General features: G+C 39.4%; 3 protein-coding genes across 6 annotated transcripts in view; 2 read left to right on the top strand and 1 right to left on the bottom strand.

Moving 5' to 3' along the window:
• Positions 1-1,845, top strand: part of taf1 (TAF1 RNA polymerase II, TATA box binding protein (TBP)-associated factor) — a 14,006-nt gene extending 12,161 nt beyond the window's left edge. For all 4 annotated transcript variants that reach the window (XM_008427616.1, XM_008427618.1, XM_008427617.1 and 1 more), the window contains 3 exons: positions 506-722; positions 971-1,136; positions 1,241-1,845. In XM_008427616.1, coding sequence (XP_008425838.1) covers positions 506-722; positions 971-1,136; positions 1,241-1,463 — 606 coding nt within the window. In that variant the 3' untranslated portion in view covers positions 1,464-1,845. The remainder of the gene's footprint in view (positions 1-505; positions 723-970; positions 1,137-1,240) is intronic.
• Positions 1,846-3,237: 1,392 nt separating this feature from the next.
• On the bottom strand, positions 3,238-6,963 carry LOC103475761 (SLAIN motif-containing protein-like). Its single transcript, XM_008427621.2, has 7 exons — positions 6,108-6,963; positions 5,663-5,796; positions 5,437-5,556; positions 4,561-4,659; positions 4,132-4,419; positions 3,796-3,921; positions 3,238-3,699 (listed from the first exon to the last, which is right to left on the bottom strand). Exons 1-7 carry the CDS (start codon positions 6,518-6,520, stop codon positions 3,449-3,451), a joined length of 1,431 nt encoding a protein of 476 aa, XP_008425843.1. The 5' UTR covers positions 6,521-6,963; the 3' UTR covers positions 3,238-3,448.
• Positions 6,964-9,989: 3,026 nt separating this feature from the next.
• On the top strand, positions 9,990-22,932 carry slc6a7 (solute carrier family 6 member 7). The gene is made up of 14 exons (XM_008427620.1): positions 9,990-10,255; positions 12,684-12,921; positions 13,385-13,516; positions 15,484-15,694; positions 16,483-16,621; positions 16,756-16,890; positions 17,884-17,987; positions 18,061-18,185; positions 18,268-18,380; positions 18,455-18,592; positions 19,318-19,417; positions 19,564-19,682; positions 20,755-20,928; positions 21,556-22,932. Exons 1-14 carry the CDS (start codon positions 10,184-10,186, stop codon positions 21,724-21,726), a joined length of 1,971 nt encoding a protein of 656 aa, XP_008425842.1. The 5' UTR covers positions 9,990-10,183; the 3' UTR covers positions 21,727-22,932.
• The last annotated feature ends 738 nt before the right edge of the window (positions 22,933-23,670 follow it).

Consider the following 23,670-nt stretch of genomic DNA (forward strand, 5'->3'; position numbering starts at 1 on the left):
ATATGTATGTATATAATGATATAATGTCAAGTTGTCATAACAAAGACATTTTGAATAATGTCAACTTTGTATTAAAAGTGTCATAATTTACTGAATGACGCTTTATGACAACAGTCATAAATATATATTCATGAAGGCTTATTCATGTCCATGACAGGAGTTATGTCATGTTTATGAAAGTGTCATGGCAGTCTTATTCACCCCCCTTTAAATAGTGTTGCCATAAATCTTTTTAAGCACCTTTTGCTATCTAATTATTAATCCAAAAAATAATCACAGATCAGCCAGTATTGATGATAAGTCAATGTTTTTCCAAATTATTTGTCTATTTGCATCTTCTAATGTATTTCTAATATTGTATATATTTAAAAAAAAAGCTTAAATAAAAAAGAAAAGTCAGATAATCAATATCGTATTCAGTCACTAGCATAATCGTTAGTTCTGTTGTTGTTTACGAAATCTTAATTTGACCTTTCGCGCTTTCATCTCTTTGTCTGCTTTCCAGGCAGAGGATGCCGATGGAGATCTGGAGGACGAAGACGACGAAGAGATGTTACTGCCGCCTCGCAGGCGGCTGCACGACGTCGAGGACGACGACGACGACGAGCGAGGACACGGACGGTCCAACCACCCGGCCCAGTCCAGTGTGCTGTACCAGGACCTGCTCATGTCCGACGGAGAGGATGACGCCAGCGACGAAGAAGGGGACAACCCGTTCTCTGGTGAGGTCATCAGAAACAACGTCAAAAGTACTTGAACTGGACTGGATTTTATTAAGGAGTATCCAGTGTGTATACATTTGTAATTGTCCTTCTACTAAGCAGTTGAGTACTTTTGCAAGGCGCTGCATTTTAACTCTTCCCACAGCTTGTATTCATTGCCTTTGAACAGTTGCATCTTAAATTTAGGATTTCACTTGTGACCTCAAAGCTTCCCTGCCTGTGTGTTGATGTGTTGCGTTTCCCTGCAGGCATTCAACTGTCAGAGAGCGGCAGTGACTCTGAGAGGGAGGTGGACATCCGACCGGCGCCTCCGCGGAGAGCTCAGGATACGGCCCGCATGGGCATGGAGCAGGATGAGAGCATGATGTCGTATGAAGGGGTTGGTAATGAACACATGGAAGACAGCAACATCAGGTAGAACAATAAGTAGATGTCTTTTCTCACATTTGAAAGCTTAATACCCATTAAAGTCGTTTTGAATGTTTTGCGTTTTGCTCTCCCCCCGTCGTTTCTCTCAGCTACGGCAGCTACGAGGAGACGGAGAGTCGCAGTCAGATGCAGCCGTCCAGCATGGGAAACGGCGAAGAGTACGGCGTCAGCGAGGAGGAGGAGGAAGACGAGGAAGATGAAGCGCGGCGAAGAGGCCCGGCTGTCCTGTCCCAAGTCCAGCTCAGCGAAGACGAAGACAGCGAGGAGTTCCGATCCATCGGAGGAGACAGTGACATGGACTCTGATAATTAGCCGGATTTCATTGTCCTGACCGGACTTCATCAACTTCAACATTGTTGCAATTCCAGTTTCAAAACAGAGAAATCAGATTTCTCAGGTAAATACTGTATGTACAAACGTTTTGTAAATGGTGATCGCCGCTACTGTGGAATCTTCAGAGAGCATTGTAAATTATAGCTTGTTCCTTTTTATGTAAACTGAATAATATCCATTATGATGGATCCCAACATGGAGGTGTGCGCTCGCTTGTTTTTTTTTTTTTTTACTGTTTTAGATGAGTTAAGTATGCAACAATTGTTGGCTGTTTCTAGGCTACCATCAAAGTAAAATAATACTGAAGAACTATAAAAATGTGTAAAAATGCAGTCAAAAATAAAACTTCAGTTCCTCATTAGCTACAAGTTTGTTTGATGAAATATTTTTTGCTGAAAAGTTCTCAGATAAGTCCCAGGTATTCAATTATTTTAAAACAAGGAACAAGGTTGGATCTATATGAAAAACAAACTAAAACTACAAATGATTATTATTATTTTGTTTGTTTGTTTATTTATTTTTCTGGGGACTCTAAAGAATACTTTTCTGTTCTTTTTAAATGCATGTTTAGTCCAGCTGAAGTAAGTATGTCGTTTGGAGATTATTTGTAGAAAACAGGAGATTCTCCAATTCATGCCTTGAACAGCAGATGGCGCTTTCAAGAACAAGCCAAATGTGGTCCTTACTACTTGTCTCTCCACTGAAATAGAAGAAGTCAAAGGAACTGACTGGTGGAAATGTTATTTATGAATAAAAGTGAGTGAACAAGCTTGAAATTAGAAAAAGAGCCCTCTCCCTCTGACCTGCAGCATGTAGACTAAATCTGAAGGACATCCTCTTTAAATGCTAAGCTGCTCTCTGCTCCTCTGTTTCCGGCTGCTGACACTTCCTTTCACACGTTATGTACTCGTATGGCTTTTTTGGCATGATGATGGTAAATTGCACACTTCCTGTTGCAATCATTCTGCTCACAGCAGACCGTTCTGTTGTCAGCCGCCCTGAAGAGAAGTTTCACTGCCACTTCCACTTTCAGACCAACCTTCAATCTGCACAAATAGATTTCTGCACAGTCCATCTTCACATCATCACTCTTGTTGCAGATTATAACTTTTCAGGTCTATGTGTCTTATCAGGTTAAGCGTATGAGCAAAGTTTATCTTGTGAGTGTTTTATGTTCTTTAAAGTTGCATTTAGAGTTTAACCAATCAGAAACTTCACCTAAAGAAACCACATGATGATTTTGATTTCACCTCGAGCAACACTTGTTTGTCTTTGTGGCAAACAAGCGTTGCCCTCGTCTGAGTTTCCTTCAGCAATACCTTTCCTGTCCCAAGTTGCAGAGCTCACACCCTATGGTTGTCCTGTAAACGGATTATTTGAACAGAACAGACAAAAAGTGAAAACAGATAAAAATAGGACAAATAATCATGCCAACTTTTATGCAATTTTACACAATTTGTTTGAAAAGAAGCAGATAGACAATAAAAGATCTTGTGATTTCCTGCCATATTTTTACATTGGTTTATATTAGTACTTTGCTCGAGTTCATCATTTAATCTTTTCCGCAGACCCCGCACACTGATATACAACAACTGATGGGTAACCACGAGCAGCTCGGCTGCTACTCTCCATTCAGCTTAGTCTGTCGGCCATGTCTTGGAGAATCAACAAACCCCTGTGAGAGGGTGAACGTTTAGGATATTGGACCAATAGTTGTCCTGTAAACCGTTGGGATAAATAAAAAAAAGCACGCCACACTTTACAGATTTTTATTTCAAAAACAATCACTTGCTTTCTACTTCCCAGCTACGCACTACTTTGTTAGTCACATAAAACACATCGAGGTTTTGAAGTTGCAGTGTGACAAATGTGGTGAAGTTTAAACAGTACAGATACATTCTTAAGCCACTTTTCGTGCTCATCCTCATTAGTTTGTCTAATGGGGATTTGCCAGTGAACATTTTTCACCTTTGAACGAATGAGGCATGCCTGCCCCAGGCCGCGGTGGACATCCTGTCTGGCGAGGCAAAAACTCGCCCACGAACAGACAGGTATCCCTTGGAAGGGTGAGCAATCCTGCTGGGACTGAGGGACTGGGATCTCTGCAGTCTTTTCACCGCCGTCACCCTGTCTGGGGACTCTCTCGCCAAGCAGGCGACGTCGCTGGAGATCAGATACGCGGCACGGCTTGACGCTGTTCCGGAAGACGGGACAACTGTGACGCAGGGTTAAGTGGTTAGACGTAATGAGAGACATGGAAAAAGATCAAACTTATTTCTGCAGTCTGTCGACGGCGTGGAATGACAGAAACCTGGAGGATGGCGGTCGCTTTGGCCTGCAGGTTGGCTGACATCAACCTCTAAACTTCTGCTGTTCCTGACAGCCTGGAGAGAGCGCAGGCTTGTCTGCAGAGGTGACCTCATCCTGCCTGGGGATGCTGCAGGCACGAAAGGATCAGATTTACTACCACTGTTCACCCCTAAAGTAAGCAGTGGAAAATCCTAACCAGTAACTAAAATAGAAAGTTCTGCAGATCAATATGAAAACATTGGTTTAAAATCTGTAATAAATCTCTCCATAGCCTTCTGCATGAGTTGTGCATTGTGGTACAATTTAGTTGTGATTGTGTCTGTGTGTGTGTGTGTACCTTTATTCTGGGCAAGCCTCAGCAGCTTGAACTGGGTTACTTGCTGGTGAAGTTTGGTCAGTTTTGGGCTTTGGCTGCCCTGCTTAGCTGCCGGTGTTGGTAACTTGCAGCTGGAAGAGCCTGCAGCTGTCAGACCGGGCTTGCAGGCAGAGTCTGGAGCGATGCTTTTATTTCTGGAACTGACGTCACCAGCATGGTCAGCCTCGGTGTTTAAAAATGAGGAAAACACGTCTGAGTTTCTCCTCAAGAGAGCTGCAGCAGGCATGGAAATATAGGCCTGTCTTAAACCTGAAAAGCGAGAGCAACAAGTCTTATAGTCCGACCTGGTTTAGGCGCAAGGGGTAAAAAAATCTAGAAAAGTCATGGATTATTCAGCTGAAAGATAATTGAAACACATGCCACCAGGTCCCTTATGTTCTTTATACTCACTGTCTTCCTGTATTCTGGCCATTATGTGGACATCTGTTATATCCTGTAGTCTGTAGCTTGTAGTTATGAAGTCATCAGGGTGGGTCACCTTAACATGATCTATGCAAAGTGAGAAATGGAAACCTTTTTGTGATAACTGTGCTACATTGTCAGATCTAGGCCGTGGGAAACGCATTTAGTTCAAAGAGAGTTATTTATTTAGAGTTCTTACTGTTAAATAGACATGTATTTTGTAACTTTTTGCATGACATTTTCATAAAAAGCTTCAAAGTCTGACCTTTTGAAATGCACGGCATCTCTGCCTTGTTATGGTCCACATCCCGCTAACACAACATGTTGGGAGGTTTTTAATAAAGTCCACTGTGCCGTTTCCACAATATCATAGTAAATGTTTGCCATACTGGAAGACTGTGTAGGTCGACTTCCTTGTTTTCTGTCTACTTCATTTTTGCCTTTCCTCTCTCAGGACAGAGCTTGTCTTTTTTGTTTGCTTTATCATTCTGCAGGGTTTTCTGCATATTTATTTAGAGTGTAATAGGAACTCCTAAAGAGTTCTGATGTGTTCTAACTGGTGTTTATCTTGAAAATAATACACCCAACTATGTGCTTCTATAGATCAGTAACCTGTCATACCAATGTGCCTGATGTTCTCGATCTTATTATTATCATAGTTCAACTTCTGCAAAACTAGACCACCTTTGGACTATTTTCTGTAGAACCACCATAGCTGTAGAAGAAACATGTTGCAGTCCCGCCCACCTTGTATCCTAAACTTGACCTTTTGACATATTGCTCAGCGCTTCTCTGAGTAAGAAAGTTTTGCGTTTCTGCAACTTGTCTAAAGAGAATATGCCGGCGCTTAACTGCAGCTTTTACCTAAGCTGTCAGAGTCATTGAGCGACGTATTGACTGATGTTTTGTCCAGAGCGAAACCCAAGGAGACACTCGGGGAATGAGTGGAAACTGCTGCATGTCTGAAGAAGTAATATCTTGATCCTGGCGATGGTAGAAATAAAGCAAGCCAATGACCATACCACATAATAAAAAAAAACAAACAGATTAACATTTGTAAGATCCTAAGTGTGTGAGGCTGATTTCTAACTTGGATCCAGCTTGTTCATCAGCCCACGACGGGCAGCCTCCATCTCGGGACTGGGGTTATCCAGAACGTGTCGACACCACCTGAGCGCAGGCTCCCTTTCTTCAAACGACGGCCTGTTTGGAGGCTCATATAACCTGTGAGGAAAAACAACGTGAGCTATTTATACGCCTCGGACATTTTCTGCTCAGGGTGTTCGGGGTGAGGCAGAGTGTTTGTTTTCTGCCACATCTAGTCCAGCACGAAATCCAAAAGAGTCTAAAACAAATAAATCAATGTTTGTGGTTGTAACTTGACAAAATGTTAAGAAACCTTTGCGAACTTCACTGAAGTGATAAATCAAACATTTTAACATGCCTTCTGAAGTTCATAATTTAGACAAGATTGGTGTAAATACATAAATAACCACAAGGCCAGCTCAAGAAAACTCCCTCCTAGCAGAACCTACCAGCTCTCTTCATCGCCTATGCTTTCCTCCATGTCAAGTATCTCCACCTCGTCCAAAGCAGACTGCTCTTCCTCTACGTCTCCGCCGTTCCAGAGGTCTTTTTCACTGTCATAGTAGTAGAAAGAGTCGTCCGAGTTACCCCAGGGCTGCGGTGAATTGCACCCAGACTTCAGACTATCAAGTCTTATTCTAGCATCCATGGCAAACGACCTGCTGCTCCAGTTCTTGACTCTTGCTGGCTCAGAATCAGTCCAGAAGTTGCGGTACAGATGCGCCTGTTCGTCCAGATGTGCATTGCTGCTTTTCACTTCGCCACCGTTCGCGGGCCAGTTCGCCGTGGCACCAAACTCTCCCTGGGTTTGAGTGCACAAATATTCTTTCCAGCTGCTTTCCGTGTGGTTTTGATGCTCCATTTTCCGTGCAAAATCCTCAAACCTCCTTGTGGCTCCAAGCTCCCATCTGGGAACGTTGATAAAATCTTCAGTTGCTCTCGATAAAACAGCTATTTTCTGCTATTCTGCTGGTTTTGTTCATCACACACACCAGCGGTAACGTCTATTGACCCAGATTTATTGAGTGAGGTTGTTAAATGAGGGACTCAACAGATTGGATGGATTTAGAGAAGCATCATGAGCTTAAGTGGATTACCACAGGTAGCTACTAAGAAAGAGCGACCCGGTCGACATCACACTGTCACGGCTCATATTGACACAAAATTTAGGCAGCAGAAATAGCCAGTCACACACATCACCATGTTCCATGTCTTTATCTTTATGTTGCCTTCTCTCTGTTAAGTGTTAGATGCTGCTGAGGATTTGTTGTGGTTCTTGTGTCAAATCCTGTTGCATTCTGGTCCCTGATGACCTCGATTGTCCAAAGACCATCGATGAAGTGGGACCAGCAGAGGCTCCCCACACTGTAGTAAGACAAACAACAGAACTCTACTGGACAGTGACGGGAGCTGAGAAGGTCAAACATTAATTTGACTTGGTTTGACTTGACAAAGGCCAGACTGTGAGGTGTGGTTTTCATCCACAGGCGGATTAGCGGACTTATGTACAGCTTTCCTTACTACCAAGTTAAACTCAAGATTCTTCTTCTTCACTCACAAAGTGTGAAGATCAAAACCTTCTCTGGGTTAAATGCCAGCTAAGAAAAGAGTTCAGATAAATGTATCATGAAAATTATACATTTGTACAGGTACAGAACAGATGATGTGGGATAGAAAGCAGCAGAAAAACAAGGTCTTTAATTTAGTGCACATTCATTTCACCACATAAATCCACTATCAGATTGTAGGTGGAACAATGTGTTGGCGTGAAAAGGTGAAGGCCTTTTGAACCTTTGAATGCCCCAGGCGTGGTTCGGTGCGTAAACAAATGTGTATGTTGTAAAGGCGCAGAAGACAATGGTCTGCTTTGACATGGCTCCGAAGATTAACACCTACGTCTGTTGATGTGTTTATCCGTGACTCTCATTGTGTGGACATCATGAAATAGAAAAACACTTGTAAAAAAAAAGAAGAAAGAAAACTTCAGTTTTAAATCTCAGCAACTGTGTACCTTGTCTTTAAATGTACCTTGTCTTTAAATGTATTAGGCTTTATAAGAACTTATTTTTATATTTTTATTGAGCCTTTACTAGAAATGTCACCCACCCTCTCTCTTACTCTCGATGAAGGCGGACGCTTTTTTCCTCTGCCCCCTCCCTGCCCATGCCTGCCCTGCTTGCTCTGTTTTTGTCCTGTCTTTTTCTATATTTTTGGAGCCTTTCTTTGCACATCATCCAAATCTACAAATTATGGACCTGGTCAACCGATCTCTCAATGCAATTGATCAAATTTTCAACGAGAAGTCTAGGTACAGGAGAGCCCTCTTGTCCTGCGGGGACACACCCGGCAGGATTCACCCTGGATTTATTCATGATAACAGGATTTCTGCTGTTTGGAGCTTGTGGATTCCTGGTTTATCAACAAATTTGTGACAGACTTGGCCGAACTAGCAAACACTCGGACTGTTGGTGTSGACAGAGACAAGGACTCTAAAACTCACTAACCGGATGGAATCGATCTTGGAGAAGTTGTTAGTTTCGGCTCAGTGGAATGACCAAACTAATTTGGATGATTGGGAACTGAGATGTATCGGAGAGACTTTAGGGAAGATTGAAATTTATAATCTTCCCAACCTAAGACCTTCTGTTTCTGAATTGGCTTTCCCCATGTGGCCTTGGAAGGGCTGCATATCTCTAATCTCCTCGAAGATACATTATGTAAACACAACGCTCTTCCCTCCTCAGCCCCTCCTGTTTCCATGGAGTTGCGAAGCTGAACGCTCCTAAGGACATTCCTAGATAAACAACACCTTTATCAGACTATGGCCCGCTCAGTAACGTTCCTTTGTGACCCTTTGACGTCACCGCCTTCACTCGTGTCTTTGTTTTGCCCCTTTGCTTTGTCTGAATGTTGCCACCTGCCCTACTGTGTCCATTCCTCTTTTTTGTTTTAGAAACGGTGGAGTACTCCCTATTTAACCCAGAAAAGGATTATTTTAGTTTATTAGTAATATCAGAAATTGTGGAGTATGTACCATTAAGATCAATATTATACAACCCAGAAATGGAATCAGAATTAGAATTAGAATAACTACAAACTTGGACTCCAGACTTAACAAGAACAGTCACTGCTTAGTTTATATTACTTTTAACCCACGAAAGGATTTAGAACAAACTGAGAATTGCGGAGTACTTACTTTAACCCAGAAAAGGAATTAGATCAGTCACTCTTTAGATTATTTTATCAGAAACTGTAGAGTACTCACTATTTAGAAATGGAATTAGATACTTAGCAACCCTGAACAGGAGCACTTAGTTTACAAACTTTAGAACAACATTAGATTAGTTTTCTTTCCTCTTTTTTTCTTTCCTTTGGTTTGTTATTTTGTTTGTATTTCCTTTTAACTCATGTAAAGCACTTTGAATTGCCTTGTTGCTGAAAATGTGCTATATAATAAAATTACCTTTACCTTTACCACAAAGTTGATAAGTTGAATAGAGTTAGCATAACGGTGATAAAACCAGAGTTGTACTTAAGCTATGCTAAGCTAAACAGGCTAATCATGTAACTAGAAAAATTAGTCTGTGCCCTGCCACTGTAACAAACAAATCTACTGCATAGATTTTGCATGCTAAACATATTCATGTGTTTTGTTTGGGTTAATAAATAGTTTTGTAATCTAAGACTGCAGAGCATTTAGATGAAATTGCAATTTTAGTGAGCCACCCGTCTACAGTTTGCAGACAACTGTAGACACGCCTCTGGTAATAAGAAACACACACACTTTATAACAACCTCTCCCCTCCCTTTACCTACACACACACAAGCACACACACACACACACACACACACACACACACACACACACACACACACACACACACNCACACACACACACACACACMCACACACACACACACACACACACACACACACACACACAGAAAAAAGAAGCATTGAAATACACAAAGTTGTGTCAGCTCCGGGTGTTATATGTGTTGAATTATGTTCTTTACAGAAAGTAGCCCAAACTCAAAGAGTGAGTTTGAAAAAAAAGTAATTACTTCTATAGGTTTACCAATAATAATAATAATAATAATAAAGACCCGAACAGCTTGCATGGCTTAAACTTACAGCACCCATAACTCACCACATTTGTCGCTGATTGGTTCTATAAGAATAAAAAACTTCAAAGCATCATTCTGCTACGTCAAATTGCCCTAGTTACTGTGTACACATCCTATAAACAGTCGCCGCCTCATTTTAAAGTGGTAGGTGGAGGTTTTCTCTTGAATGATGCAGCACCTGCGTCTCCTCTCCCCGCCCCTCACCTCACCCTCCGCCGGGCTCGGTTCCTGGTCGTCACCGCTGATGTCCACCTGCCAAGTCTGACTCTCTAACCGGTCCACTCCATCGACAGCCACCGAAAAACTTCAGCAGCTCGGTGTTCCTATAGTCTGTTGCATAAAATGAGGTGCAGCGACGTTGAATTTAGACAGTGAAGCGCCACCTCTGCCGGGTGGAAATGCACGACAAAAGCGGCAAAGGAGCAGCCGACGGAAGCTCCGCCGGTGGAGGCACAGCAGCCGCACCGCAGGTAAGAGCGGCGCTTTGTTTTGTTTCTATTTTATTATTTAATAATTTCTTACATTTTTGTTTGTTTGTTTTGAGCTCCCAAGACGTCACTCTATAAGTGTGTAAAATGTACAAGTTTTTTTTTCCGCTTTAAATTTCGAGCTGATACCGTCTGGTAAACTTCGCCGTCATCAGATGAAGCAGTCCAACCTGTCCGTCGACGTTATTTTGGGTACTGGACGCTCCTGAGATAAAACTGAGATGAGACTATGGAGCTACTCACTCAATACATGTGTTCATATAAACTATTCTTAAGATATTACAACACTGATACAGGTGATCCGCCCAGGAAAACGTCTTTTGTTCCGTCTCTATTATAACCTAAAATAGTTTCTTCCCAGGTATCCTTGGTGTGAACTCATTTGACTTGAATGCTTCTTTTTGAATTCAGTTGCAATAATTTAAAATCTCTAATTAGCTAAAGATTAAAAAAAAAACAAAAAAACATTTGCTGTATTTTCTGCTCTGTCAGATGAAGATAATAATAGTCAGATGAAGATAATAATAGTCAGATGAAGATAATAATAGTAAATAAAAGGGAGTTAAAAGGGAGTTATCTCTGCATAGTTTTGGTGATCACTTCCTAAATGTTTTTGCAACACTTATTTATATAATTTATTTGTGTCTGCAATACAATTACAGTCATTCATATTTCCTATACTTTACCAGGTTTTTTTTTAAAGTATGTAAAACTTTTGAAGTAGGTAACTGATGATACCTTTCAGACTGAAATGTAAAATGTTATAACAATAAAACTGAAATCATATAAATAATTCATCTTTAAACTCTGAACAAATAGTGTGACAGCACATAAAGCAGAAGCTCTGCTCTTATCTCCGTTGAAGTTCCTCCTTGTGGCCTTTCATAACTTCCTCTGTAGTTCAGATGTTGACTGCTTTTGTAGGAAGAACTAAATGGTACACTATTATTCTCTGGTTTTGAAAAAGTGTTGAGTTTCATACATGTTATACAAAGTGTTCTTAGGTCTACAAAGTGCCCTGTAAAACTATTAATACCTTTTGAAATGTTTGACATAATGTTTATTGAATAAAGCAACCGTTTTTGTTATTTACTCTTAATATAAAAAGCATACAGAAATATCATTCACACTGTGAAGCATGGTTGTGGCAGAATAATGCCATTACTATGTTTCTACTCAGCAGGGAGAAAGAAGCTAGTGTTGATGAAAAGACATAGAGCAAAATTCAGGACAATCTTCTTAAAAGAAAACATGTTAGAAACTACCAGTTTGTTTGTTTGTTTTGTGTTTGTTTTTGTTTTTGTTTGGTTGTTTGATTTCTATTGTTGTTATTCGCTCTATTATCTGGTTAATTATTTTGTAGATCAATACCCCTTTTATACTTTTTCTCACTCTATAATGTTTGTTAGAAAGAAAGAAACTACCTAAAGCAAGGTTTCTCCCAGAAAACTTGCTAGGCCTCGTGGTTGGGCAGTCATTCATCCAGCGGCCCGTCGTGTTTTTGAGTTAAAAAATGTTTAAAGTTGACAGGAAATTTCAAAATATCACTTGATAAACATGTGTTGTTGAACGATTGGAAGATCAATACCTGAACACCAAAGTGTTAAAAAATGCAAACATTTTAAAAAGACTTAAATAAATAAGCAATGCTTAGCCTGGTGGGGGCACAAGTAAAGCCTGGTGGCCTGCCAGGCTTATAATACACTTGCGGAAACCCTGTAAAGACCTGAGACTGGGGGAGAGATTCACCTTCCAGAAGGACAAAGCACTACAGCCAAAGATGCAATGAAATGGTTTAAATAAACATATTTGTGTGTTAAAATGGTCAGCTCAAAGCCTAAACATACATCTAGTTGAATATGTGAAACTTTCTATCAATAGATGTGCAAAGCTCTGTTTGACCTTGTCTCTTTTCTGGACAAACACATTAAAGTAACTGCTGTTGCAACTAATGCGTTACGCTTTTCCTCCTATAGCATCACATCACTGCTGTCGTTAACCATGTAGTTTTCTTTCTGTTAAAAGGGAGTTGTTCCTTTCTGTTGTTGCAAAATGCTTGCTCGGTGTGACGAGATTGCTGTAAGTGTAAACTTAATGACTTGCTTTGATAGAAGAAAACTTTCACCAATTGGCATTATTTGCAGAATTTAATCATCGTCAATTAAATGTATTTAATTTGATTTAAATTGGTCTATGACTGAACTGGATACTTATCTGTATTAAATCAAAACCACAAACAAAATATGAATTAAGAGGAGTTAGCAATGTAAAGTAATTCTTGTAGTATTACATCGACTAAATTTCCTTATAGCTACAAACAGCTTTACGTTGATTAGCTGCCAGTAACAATCAGAAACTGCAATGCATTTCTACTAATGTCGTCTGTGCAATTTAATTTTATATCTTTTAGAACTCATCACATTTGAATGGGCATAGTGTTTCTCCAAATGGCTTCAACCCAGCAATTACACCGACGCCACCGCAGCAGTCTGACACCCGAGTCCCCAGTCCCGTTCCCGATCCGGCTACGATTACCCCAAGGGATCAGTGGGGAGGGAAGTACGAGTTCCTCCTGTCCTGCATCGGTTACTGCGTGGGTCTGGGCAACGTGTGGAGGTTCCCGTACCTGTGTTACCGCAATGGAGGAGGTGAGCTACCATAAAGCATGCTGCATATCCTGATTTTAAAACCCAGGCATGTGTGCTGAATGGTTCCCGGCACTGATTTGGATTAGAGGTTGTCTTCGCACAACTCCATGGGTGTTGGCTTTGTTCCTCAGCACACTGACTTATTTGGCAGATTCTCTGTAAAATCGCGAGTCTCACAGCTTTCACAAACCGTCTAAGCAGAAATAGTATTTTCCCTTGATTACACACCAGACTTGAAGTCTATTTTCTATCCACTCATCTGAGATTAAACATGTTGAAGCTTGACTGACTGCACAACAGATTAACGTCTTTCTATGAAGCTGTCTCCTAAAATTGATGGTCTTATAATCAAACCTGCCTTCACAAGCATCATATAATCCCAGAATATTACTGTGTGATTTTTACATTTTTTTCATTACCAGCTTTGGTTTTCCTCATCTTGGCCTGTTTCCCTTCTTTGCAGGCGTGTTTCTCATCCCGTATTTCATCATGCTGTTTGTGACGGGAGTTCCTCTCTTCCTCATGGAGCTGAGTTTAGGCCAGTATGGCTCAGCTGGCCCAATCATGGTGTGGAAATGCTGCCCTCTGCTTAAAGGTAATGACCTACATCATCAAGTTTTTTTTTTTTGGCTAGTTAGTATGCATATTTATGGAGACCTAATGCCCCCAAATTCACCATGGTCTGCAATGTTAATTCTTCAGAAATCTCCATGTCGTCTGTTTTGCTTTATGTCACGTTGCTCCAACCCAACAGCACAATCCGGTAAAATTACAGGTTGCTGACTCATGCTGGCATGCCACCTCATTGCTTATATGTCATGCAGTTCAAGCTAAACATGCCTGACTGCTTTAGTTGCCTAAAGTGAAACATATTTGATTTTAAATAAATACATAATCTGGATAAAAGAAGTTAACACGGTTCAACTATTTATTTATTTATTTATTTATGGTTCAGGTTGTGTTAAAGTTCACAATACAAGTTGCTGAGTCACTAAGTTGTCCACATCACTAATTACACAGTGACTCTTAGAAGCGTAAACACCTCTGTTAAAAACGGCAGTTTTTTTTTTTTTTTTTTTGACGCACATTTCAACTGAAAAACACTCGTCACATATAAGAACACTGCAAAACACAAAACCTTACCAAGTATTTTCGGTCTAGTTTCTAATGCAATTATCTTAGTTTTATCTTATTTCAAGTATACTAACTTATGGGTAGATTTTCAGCAAGATGCAGTAGCTTGTTTTACGTAAATAATTCCTTAATATTGATAAATGATAGTTTCATTTGGCAAATTATTTAACTTATAACAAGACATTTTTCCCATGTGATAAGAGAAATAATCTGCCAATGGAACTAGTACTTTTTATCAATACTAATGAACTTAAACAAACTATTTTATCTTGCTGAGAAGTTACTTAAAAGTCTTATTTCCAAAGTTTTTGCAGTGTAGAAACTTACAATAATTTGTTTGCATGAGTGTGCACATTCATGCTGTATTAAATCACCTTTTTATACAGTCTCAACATTTAGTCTACTTGTGTTCACAACTCCAATCGATTGCTGTGAGACAAATCTGATGAATGTGAAATAAAGATGAGCTGGTCTAGTGGGATTTTCCTCATTCCCTCATTTTCATCTTTTAACAAAAGCTTCAGTCTTAAAACAGGTTAGAAAATGTGAAAATGATCATATTGTACAAAGGTATCAGTCAGCTGAAGGGTACAAAAAAACATGCATTATTTGTATGCAGTGACTCTAAGGGCCAAGCTAGCATTCAGTACTAAATGTGACAAAAAAGTGATGTTATCAAAAAGCTTTTATTTAAAGTTGTGTGCGCTCTTATGCAGTTGAGTTCCACCTTTTTTTCTTTCTATTTTCTTCCCTGTAACAGATTTTCTTGTTTTCTGTTAATTGTTCCGAATAAATGTGACATTATTTGTGGGGGAAAAGTTTGAAATGATTAAAAACGATCTCATTTGCCAAAATGATATGTTTTTGTAAAAGGTGTGAAGTCTTTTGAGAGCAGCTGTAGTTAACGCTACATAAAAATGCCTACAAGAAACAAAAGACATCCAGTTCAACTTTATTTTATCATCAGGTCAGGGGTTCAGTCCAGGAAAGGTTCCAGTTGCTGACTCACGTTGACTCACTGTCTCACCATATACATTGTGTAGCTAATGCTAATGCAAAAAGCCTGATACATCTGCAGTTTAAAAGTTCAATATATGTGTTTAATTCAAAAAGCAAATGGCATAATTGTTGTTTTGCAAGAAACAAAAATGAATCAAACTCGAGTTGGTTTTACGAAGGTAAAAAATTTGTTCAAGTTAAAATGCCAGAATCAGATTAGCATGTTGAAGCTAAAGAACAAAAAATAAATAAATAATGTTTTTTTTTTTGTTCTTTAGTTGTACTGTACAACTTTAGGTTGTACAGTACAACCCAAAGTTTTCTGAATATTGCAATTCAGTTCATTCAACATAAACTTTTTTTCTTTGCACATTTTTACATAATAGTGTCTTTTTTTTCTTACACTCATACTTGTGTCTTTTTCTGTAGGCATTGGGATTGGGATGCTGTGTGTGTCCACGCTGGTGTGTCTCTACTACAACGTGATCATAGCGTGGACCTTTTACTACCTGGGCAGCTCTTTCCAGAGCCCCTTGCCCTGGTCATGTGACGCCGTGGCCAATGTCGCCATCTGTGCTAATCGCACCGTTGGTAATAGTTCCTCGGAAAGACCCCGAACTCCGACAGAGATTTTCTGGAAGTAAGTGCATTGTTTCCACCACAGTTCATACTCGAAATGCAAATTGTGTTTTCTCTAATGTGACTAAACTAAAAATGTAATCAAAGACATCCTCCATACTTATGAGCCCCCATTGCAAAGAAAAGCATTAAAATAAATACATTTTCTAATAATGTAATATATGGAGGAAATCCCATGTTAAGACTTTTCTTTAGAAAAATAGACAAAGATTTGTCTTCCAGTATTCTCCCACCTTGTAAAATGTTCTTCTACAACACTGGGGTCATTTCGGCAAAAGGCGGTTGAAAAAGGTGTAAAATTTCAATTTTATTTTATCTAATGTAACTTCATTTGGCTAATATCCCAAGCTTTATTAAACAAAAGTTTCAGTAAATTTAAAGTTAGATTAGTTTTAAAAAATATTAAATAGATTTATAACCTCTTGTTGCCTATTGCTAAAATCTCTTTTTCAGCTAAAACGTGTACATTGCATACATTCCAATTATTATTTATTATCAAAACTTATTTCCACACTTGCAATTCATTTTAAATTTGGTAAGCCAGGAGTGAATTTTAATAAATATTATTTAAACTTTTCAGAAAATATTAATACCATTACTAGAATATGAAGAAAAACATTTTTATGGACATAAAATGATAAAAAATAAATACATCTGAAGATCAAATATAAATGGCATTAGCTTTATATAAATATCTTAACTCTTAAGAGCCAAACCCTGATTATCTTTTTCTCAGCTAACAGATATGATTTAAAATGTTTCCATAATCAACGTTTGCTCATCTTTCAGTGAGAAAGTACTGGGCGTGGTGAACAGTGAGGGTCTTCACGACCCGGGCCCTGTGCGGTGGCCCCTGGCTCTGTGCCTGCTGGCTGCCTGGATCATCATCTTCCTCTGTATGCTGAAAGGGATCCGCAGCTCTGGCAAGGTGAACTACCTCAAATGTTTTCCACCCAAAAAATAAAAAATAAAATAAAATAAATTTTGAAACTCCCGACTCAATCTGTTCCCCGTACTTCTCTATTTTCCGAGTTTAACATTTGTGACGTCTGTGTTCTTTAGGTGGTTTATGTAACGGCCACCTTCCCATACTTTGTCCTCATTGTTTTGATCATCAGAGGTGCGACACTGGAGGGATCTCTTCAGGGCGTCGCTTTCTACCTCACGCCAGACTGGAGCCGTTTAGCCAACGCACAGGTACGTCAGAGCGCATTGCACGTTGTTTTGTATCAACGCCTCTTCAACTTTTTCATATTTTGTGACTTTACAACCACAGGCCATTGTATTTTCTCTGTTTTCCCTGATAGACCAATGCACAGTGCATAATTGTGAAAGGGAAAGAATATTATATGATTTTCAGATTTATTCACCTGTAAGAATTCAGCAATTCTAAGCATTCAGCAATAGTTTCAGAACATTTCTTTGCGATTACAGCTACAGTTGTTTCTGGCAGCTTTGCACATTTAGTGACTTAATTGTTTTGCGCATTGAAGAATGCTGAAATTTAAACTCGTTCAGATAAAAAAATTGTGCATTCGTGAACGTTGATGCTCAAGTCTCGTCACAGGTTCTCTATCAGATTCATGATGAGTTGAACAGCGCTTCATGAGATGTTCATATCTTGTTTACACTGAATTTTCTGTAGGAATATCAAAGTTAAAGGAACCAAATACAAATGCAAGCTAAAAACCCTGTGTGTGTTTTTTTTTTATTTTATTTTATTTTAATAATGCACAAATACACAGTCCTTTATGTTCATCTGTCACATGAAATCCCATAAAATACTTTGAAGTTTGGATACAGGGTGACAAACTGCGGAATTGAAATAGCTGACAAAGCATGTAACTTGTAAAGTCACAGTTTTCGATTATTTCAAAAACCTAAACATAAAAAAAACCCATCCAGCATAGACAAATCAATAAAATATTTATTAGATAAGAGTTAAAATTCATAACCTAATTAAATAACCACACTGAATGTGCTTAATGCAAACCTCCCAGACATTGACCAAGGCAGACACACAAACTCTTTAAAAAAACAATCTAATTAAAGCAGGTGTGACAAACTGTGTAAGCTACTCTACAAACTCTCTCCAGGATCCAATTGGGCTGAGAGGCTTTAAAAAAAACTTGCATTTTTCTTCTTCTTTTTTTCCATGATCCACACTGAATTTTCCCTGAAACATTTCAGGTCTGGAATGATGCAGCCTCTCAGATCTTCTACTCTTTGGGCATTGGGGTTGGTGGGCTGCTTTCTATGGCATCTTACAATAAGTTCGACAACAACGTCATCAGGTAGGTGGGCTGTATTATGCGCTCAATCGATGCTGTCATCCCTGATCGCGATAACATTTGCTGCTCATTTCAGGGACACTATTGTCATCACAATCGGGAACTGCGGCACCAGCTTCTTTGCGGGATTTGCTATATTCTCCATCCTGGGTCACATGGCGTGGAGGAAGGGAGTGCCTGTTGGCGAGGTGGCAGACAGAGGTAGCTGCCGTGCTTCTTTCTTTTTGTCCACACGTTTTGCGTTGCGGCAGAAATCCTAAATTTAATCCATTTGCGTCCTCAGGTCCTGGTTTGGCTTTTGTTGCTTATCCAGAAGCGCTTGCTCTGCTGCCTGGCTCAGTGTTTTGGTCCATTATGTTCTTCCTCATGCTCTTCATGCTTGGGGTCGATACTCTGGTAAGATTGACTGATCAGGAAGAATGGGAATCTGTTTGTCAGTGGTTGACATGACGCCTATTTTCGCCTGGCAGTTCGGTAACATGGAGGGCATCACCACAGCCGTACTGGATGAGTTCCCAAACCTCAGAAGGAACACCTTCCACAAGTCCTTGTTCCTGGGAGCCCTGTGTTTCGCCTTCTACCTGATGGGCCTCCTGTTAGTGACGGATGTGAGTCATTTGTGAATAATGTGGATTTGAATAGATGCATATGTCTGTGCTAGAATGGCCTAGTCAAAGTCTAAACCAAAAATCCAGCTGAGAATCTGAGGAAAAATTTGAAAACTAAGGTTGACAGATTTACAGACCTGTTCAATAAATTAAAATATTACTGGAAAGTTTGTTCATTTCAGTTGCGAGAAACACATTATATAAATTAATTACACAGAGATTTATGTTTTTATGTCTTTATTTCTGTTACTTCTATCTGTGATGTTTTTTTTTTATTTGAAGATAAGAAAAACACAAGTCAAATCAAAATAAATTAGACAGAAATACAAGCTTAATGAAAAGTCTGTTTTAATATCTGCTTAGATTGCTTTCAAAAGGTACTTTTAAGCTAGTAAGTGAGCCTAATTCAATAGTATATTCAAATTTATTGAATATGACTGCATATGATATTTTACAAAGATTCTTTCAAAAACCTATCTAGATGTGCTAAGCTGGTAGACACATACACAAACAACTTGAAACTGTAATTGCAAAAAAAACCCAACTGTGGTTCTGCAAAGCATTGACTGAGAAAGAGTTTAATAAGAGTGCTTACCACAATGTTTAGATTCTTATTTATAAAAATTAAATCAATCATGATAAAGTTTGACAATCAAAAATGCTTTTGCGGTGCACCGTTAAGTTTTGACATTCATATTCCCTCCCTGTTGTTCGTGTCTCAATAGGGAGGGATTTACTGGTTCACTCTCATCGACTCCTTCAGCACCAGCTTCGGCCTCATCATCATCACCCTATTCATGTGCATTGGCATCTCCTTCTTCTATGGTATCCCATTTCACATTCCTTGCCSTCACTTGTCATCCCTAACTAATCCCATCATTCCATTGAACGAGTTTCAGGGCAGCGAGTCTCCGTTGTCCTGGCAATAATTCAGTTTCAAATGTGCATCTCTTTGCTGACTTTTTTGACAGGAATCAATCAGTTTTGTCAGGACATTATTGACATGATCTGCCACTGTCCTCCGTGGTGCAGCAAAGTGCTGATCTACTTCAAGGCCTGCTGGGTTTTCTGCACACCGTTTCTCCTCCTGGTGAGTGCAAACAAATGTGTACGAAATCAGTCATTTCCCACTCTTTACAGGAAAACATAAAATTTACTATAAATATTTCAACATAAACTGTTTTAGGTTAAGATAACTTGTTAAGCTAACTCCCCAAATCCTAGTTTTTGCAAGTTGTGCTCAAAATGACCAACATCTTCTTGTGTTAGTCCTAAACTGAGTTATACTTACCGTATTTTCCGCACTATAAGGCGCACCTAAAAACTTTCAATTTCCTCAAAAGCCGACAGTGCGCCTTATAATACGGTGCGCCTTATATATGGACCAATATTGAGCCACAACAGGTCTAGCAACTACGGTAAGCAGCCGCGGACTTCATTTTCCCCTGTAGAAGAAGAAGTGCGCAGTGCATGCTGGGATAGTTGTCAGAACGCTGGTTTGTTAATAAAGTTTGATAATACATATAAAGCCAGGAGGCGCAGGGGAGGAAGAGAGACAGAGACTGTGGCGGCAGCGTGTCGGTCGGTCTGTGTTACCCAGAAAGCAGTTGGGCACAATATTGCAACACCGTGAGTGAAACACTCACTTCTTTATAAATGTGGATGTGTAATGATAGAGTACRGAACAAATTGGCAACCCAAACTGAAGCGTCTATTCTATGCTCCTTATAACGCARTGCCTTAAGTTTCAAAATAGGCCATTCATTGAAGGTGCGCCTTCTAGTTCGGAAAATACGGTAATTCACTCTCAGCATTGTTCTCTGATATTGTTAACCTGTATTACATCACTCACACTATTATTACAGCTCTTTATTGTGCGTTACCTGAAGCATTTCAAGTGAAAAGGTAACGTGATCAGAGCTCAAACACTGAATGAAGTAAAGAGCTGAAAGAGAGGAAATGATTACAGAATCCCAAGCTACCAAACAAACTAAATTGTAGTTGCTATTTGTCCTGGAATCTGTACCCAGGTTGAATATTTAGGGCAGAGACTCAATCTGATCTCTTTCCCCGTCTGCAGCATTTGTGTTGTCTTTTTCTCTGCTGCCATTGATTCTCTCAACCGAAATGGTTTCTCTTCCTCTGTGCCTCTCCCACCACAGTTTATCCTGATCTACATTTTTTTGGAGATGTACAACACACCCCTCCATTACGGCTCGTATGTGTACCCACGGTGGGGTAAAGGTTTGGGCGTGTGCATGGGCGCGACCTGCTGCTTGCAGATCCTCATTTGGGCCGTCGTGGCCATCAGCAAGGAAACTGGCTCTCTACAAGAAGTGAGTATGCTGCTGGATTGGCACTGTGAGGTCCGGTTACAAGACTTTGCAAAAGTAGTCATGCTCTTTAAAGTTTTTTTTTCCATGTTTGACCACATTACAACCACAATAAAGGTGTATTTTATTGCCATTTAATGTTATAGAYCAACGCAAAGTAATGGGCGACTGAAGAGTAGAAGGAAAATCAATTATTCTTTGTAGGAGTTGATGGACAGAGCTAATCCGTTTTAGAATGTGAGACAGGAAAATGAAGTCCACAGTGGTTTTATATCCAGTAAAACTGAACCTAAACTATTTTGCAAACAGGAAAAATAAAACATGCTGGTCTCTAGATCTGTCTTCACAGTCACAAAAGAGTTGCAGCTTTAATTGCTGTAAAAGGCGATTCTACAAGGAATGACTCTGAGGGGGTTGGATCCAAAAAAGGAATGCATGCATGAGTTAAAAAGAAAAACATTTTTTAGTATTCTTCCTCTTTGTACCTACACAACATTTTATGGTGTAAGATCCCAAGGCTTGTGGCTGTAAAACATCAAAACATTGACCCTCTTCACCTCTGTCGTGGTCATACAAACGGTTCAAATCTCGCTGGATTAATCTGGTGCGACTCTGACTTCTCCTCCGCAGCGCTTCAAGAAAGCAATCCGACCTCTGAACTCCTGGAGGGTAAATAACTTGAACAGTGCGGCGAGAAGGCAGGAGCACGTGGAGCCGGAGCGAGTGGAGGCTCCGTACACCGTCACGCTCACAGACCAGGACTTCACAGCAATGACATGGGAARTGGGTAGCAGTGCATGAGGAGGCGGCAGGGAGGAATCGACAGCAATGAGCAAACTATGTTTTTAAGAGACCTTTTTTTAATTATTTGTTTTTATTTTTATTATTTTGCTACCTGCTCCAGCAAGGCTCTGGTGGCAGATCAGACTGTGTCCTGCAGGCCAGTGTGGAATGAAAGATTTATTTATAATACTGTGTGTGCATGTATGTATGAATGGTATTTTTAAGCAATTTATCTTGGATTGATTATGTTATACAAAGGTTAAAGTTGAAAATTTGTTTGATTTATTTGTTATGTTGTTTTACAAACCACATATTGATTGAAAAACCAAGAAGGAAAACTATTTATGCCAATTTACCTGGAGAAATGACTGCTTTTCATTATCCTTCCAGACTAAACTACTTGGTCCTAAATATATTTTAACCATGTGTCTTATTTAAACTGAATGAAAAGTATGTCTTGAGAAGAAATACTTTTAAAATAACTTGCTAAATCAAGTATTAAAGAGGTGTCTGTAGTTTCTCATATGCAACAAATTATGTTTTTGATTTTTTTTTTTTTTTTTTACTTTGCCTTGTATGGTTATGCATGGAGGAAAAATTCCACTGGAAAAGACCCTTCCCACTATGAAACATGGTGGTGGCAGCATCATTCTTTGGGGATGTTTTTCTTTTTTTACTTTTTGTAGCGTAGCTGTAGGAAGGCCAATCCTGAAAACACGCATGTTGGAAAAAGCAATGTATTTATTTTTATTAGCATTACTGTCCTATATGCAAATATGACAATATATTAGTAAAACTGTAGTGGTATTSTTRCCATGTCCTTAAGTATCAGAAATAGGTATTTTTGTTTGTGGTCATCTGTAGTGGCAGGATGGACATAAACCTGCATATWTGTTTCCACTCTGGTTGCACTTTTGACCCCCGTGTCCCTGGAGACGCAGTTTGATTTAAGAGAGCATCTTGACTGCTGTGTTGCTGCTTGTGTTCAACAATCTGAGGCCACCACACTGTTGCTTTTCAAACTGTTTCAGTTTTATTTTGATTTTATTGTTCCATGTTGACTTCGKACTCAGARCTCCAATTTTTGTGAAACATTTCTGATTTGTAATGTACTGAAAGTCKCTCCTTCTCGCCTGGTGACATTTTGATTAGACTCCAGCTCCCACATGACCTTGAATAAAGCTGAAGAATCTGGAAACGTGAGAATAAAATCAAAAATGTTTATTCTGTTTTTACTGTGATGCTATARACTGTATTGTGCAACTTAATTTTTCCAAATATAATCATGGTTTCAACAAACCTGCTGCTGGGGAAACGGGGAGCAGTGACAATAGYGTTCTTTGATTTCTCCTGTGCATTTAAGACAGTTCAACCTAATTTACATTAGGAGACAGATGGTGGCAACAACCACCTGGAAACAAGCCAGAGTTTGAGACACAGGAGCACCACAGGGATCTATACTCTCGCCATTCCCTTTCATTCTGTACACCTCAGATTTCCAGCATAAGTCAAAGTCCTATTATCTGTAGATGTACTCAGATGACAGCAGTTGAATGTATCAGAGATGGATAAGAAGATAACTAACAAGAATTAAGATGCAATCTATAGATAATAACGGGAAAGAGAGTTTAGGAAGCTTTGGTCCCATCTTCTTTACAATAGTTACTGAATTAATAAAGGCTTCGTCAAATCTGCTGCAATGGAGAATCCTGGCAAATCACATCTATAAACATCTATAATGGTTTAGTGGAGACAGTAACATTTCTTTGATAGATAAGTTACTTTTTAAGACGAATAAAATGTTAAAACATTGCAAAATGACTGCCGCATTTATAGCTGCATGAATATAAAAATACAGCCTACACCACGATGAAGTTATATTTGCATAGTATTTTGAAGATAATCACATAGTGGTTGTAATAACACTGACTTCGATAATCGTCTGCCAGTGCCAGTACATTA

This window comes from Poecilia reticulata, linkage group LG14 (assembly GCF_000633615.1).
Source record: "Poecilia reticulata strain Guanapo linkage group LG14, Guppy_female_1.0+MT, whole genome shotgun sequence".
NCBI classification, from domain to species: domain Eukaryota; kingdom Metazoa; phylum Chordata; class Actinopteri; order Cyprinodontiformes; family Poeciliidae; genus Poecilia; species Poecilia reticulata.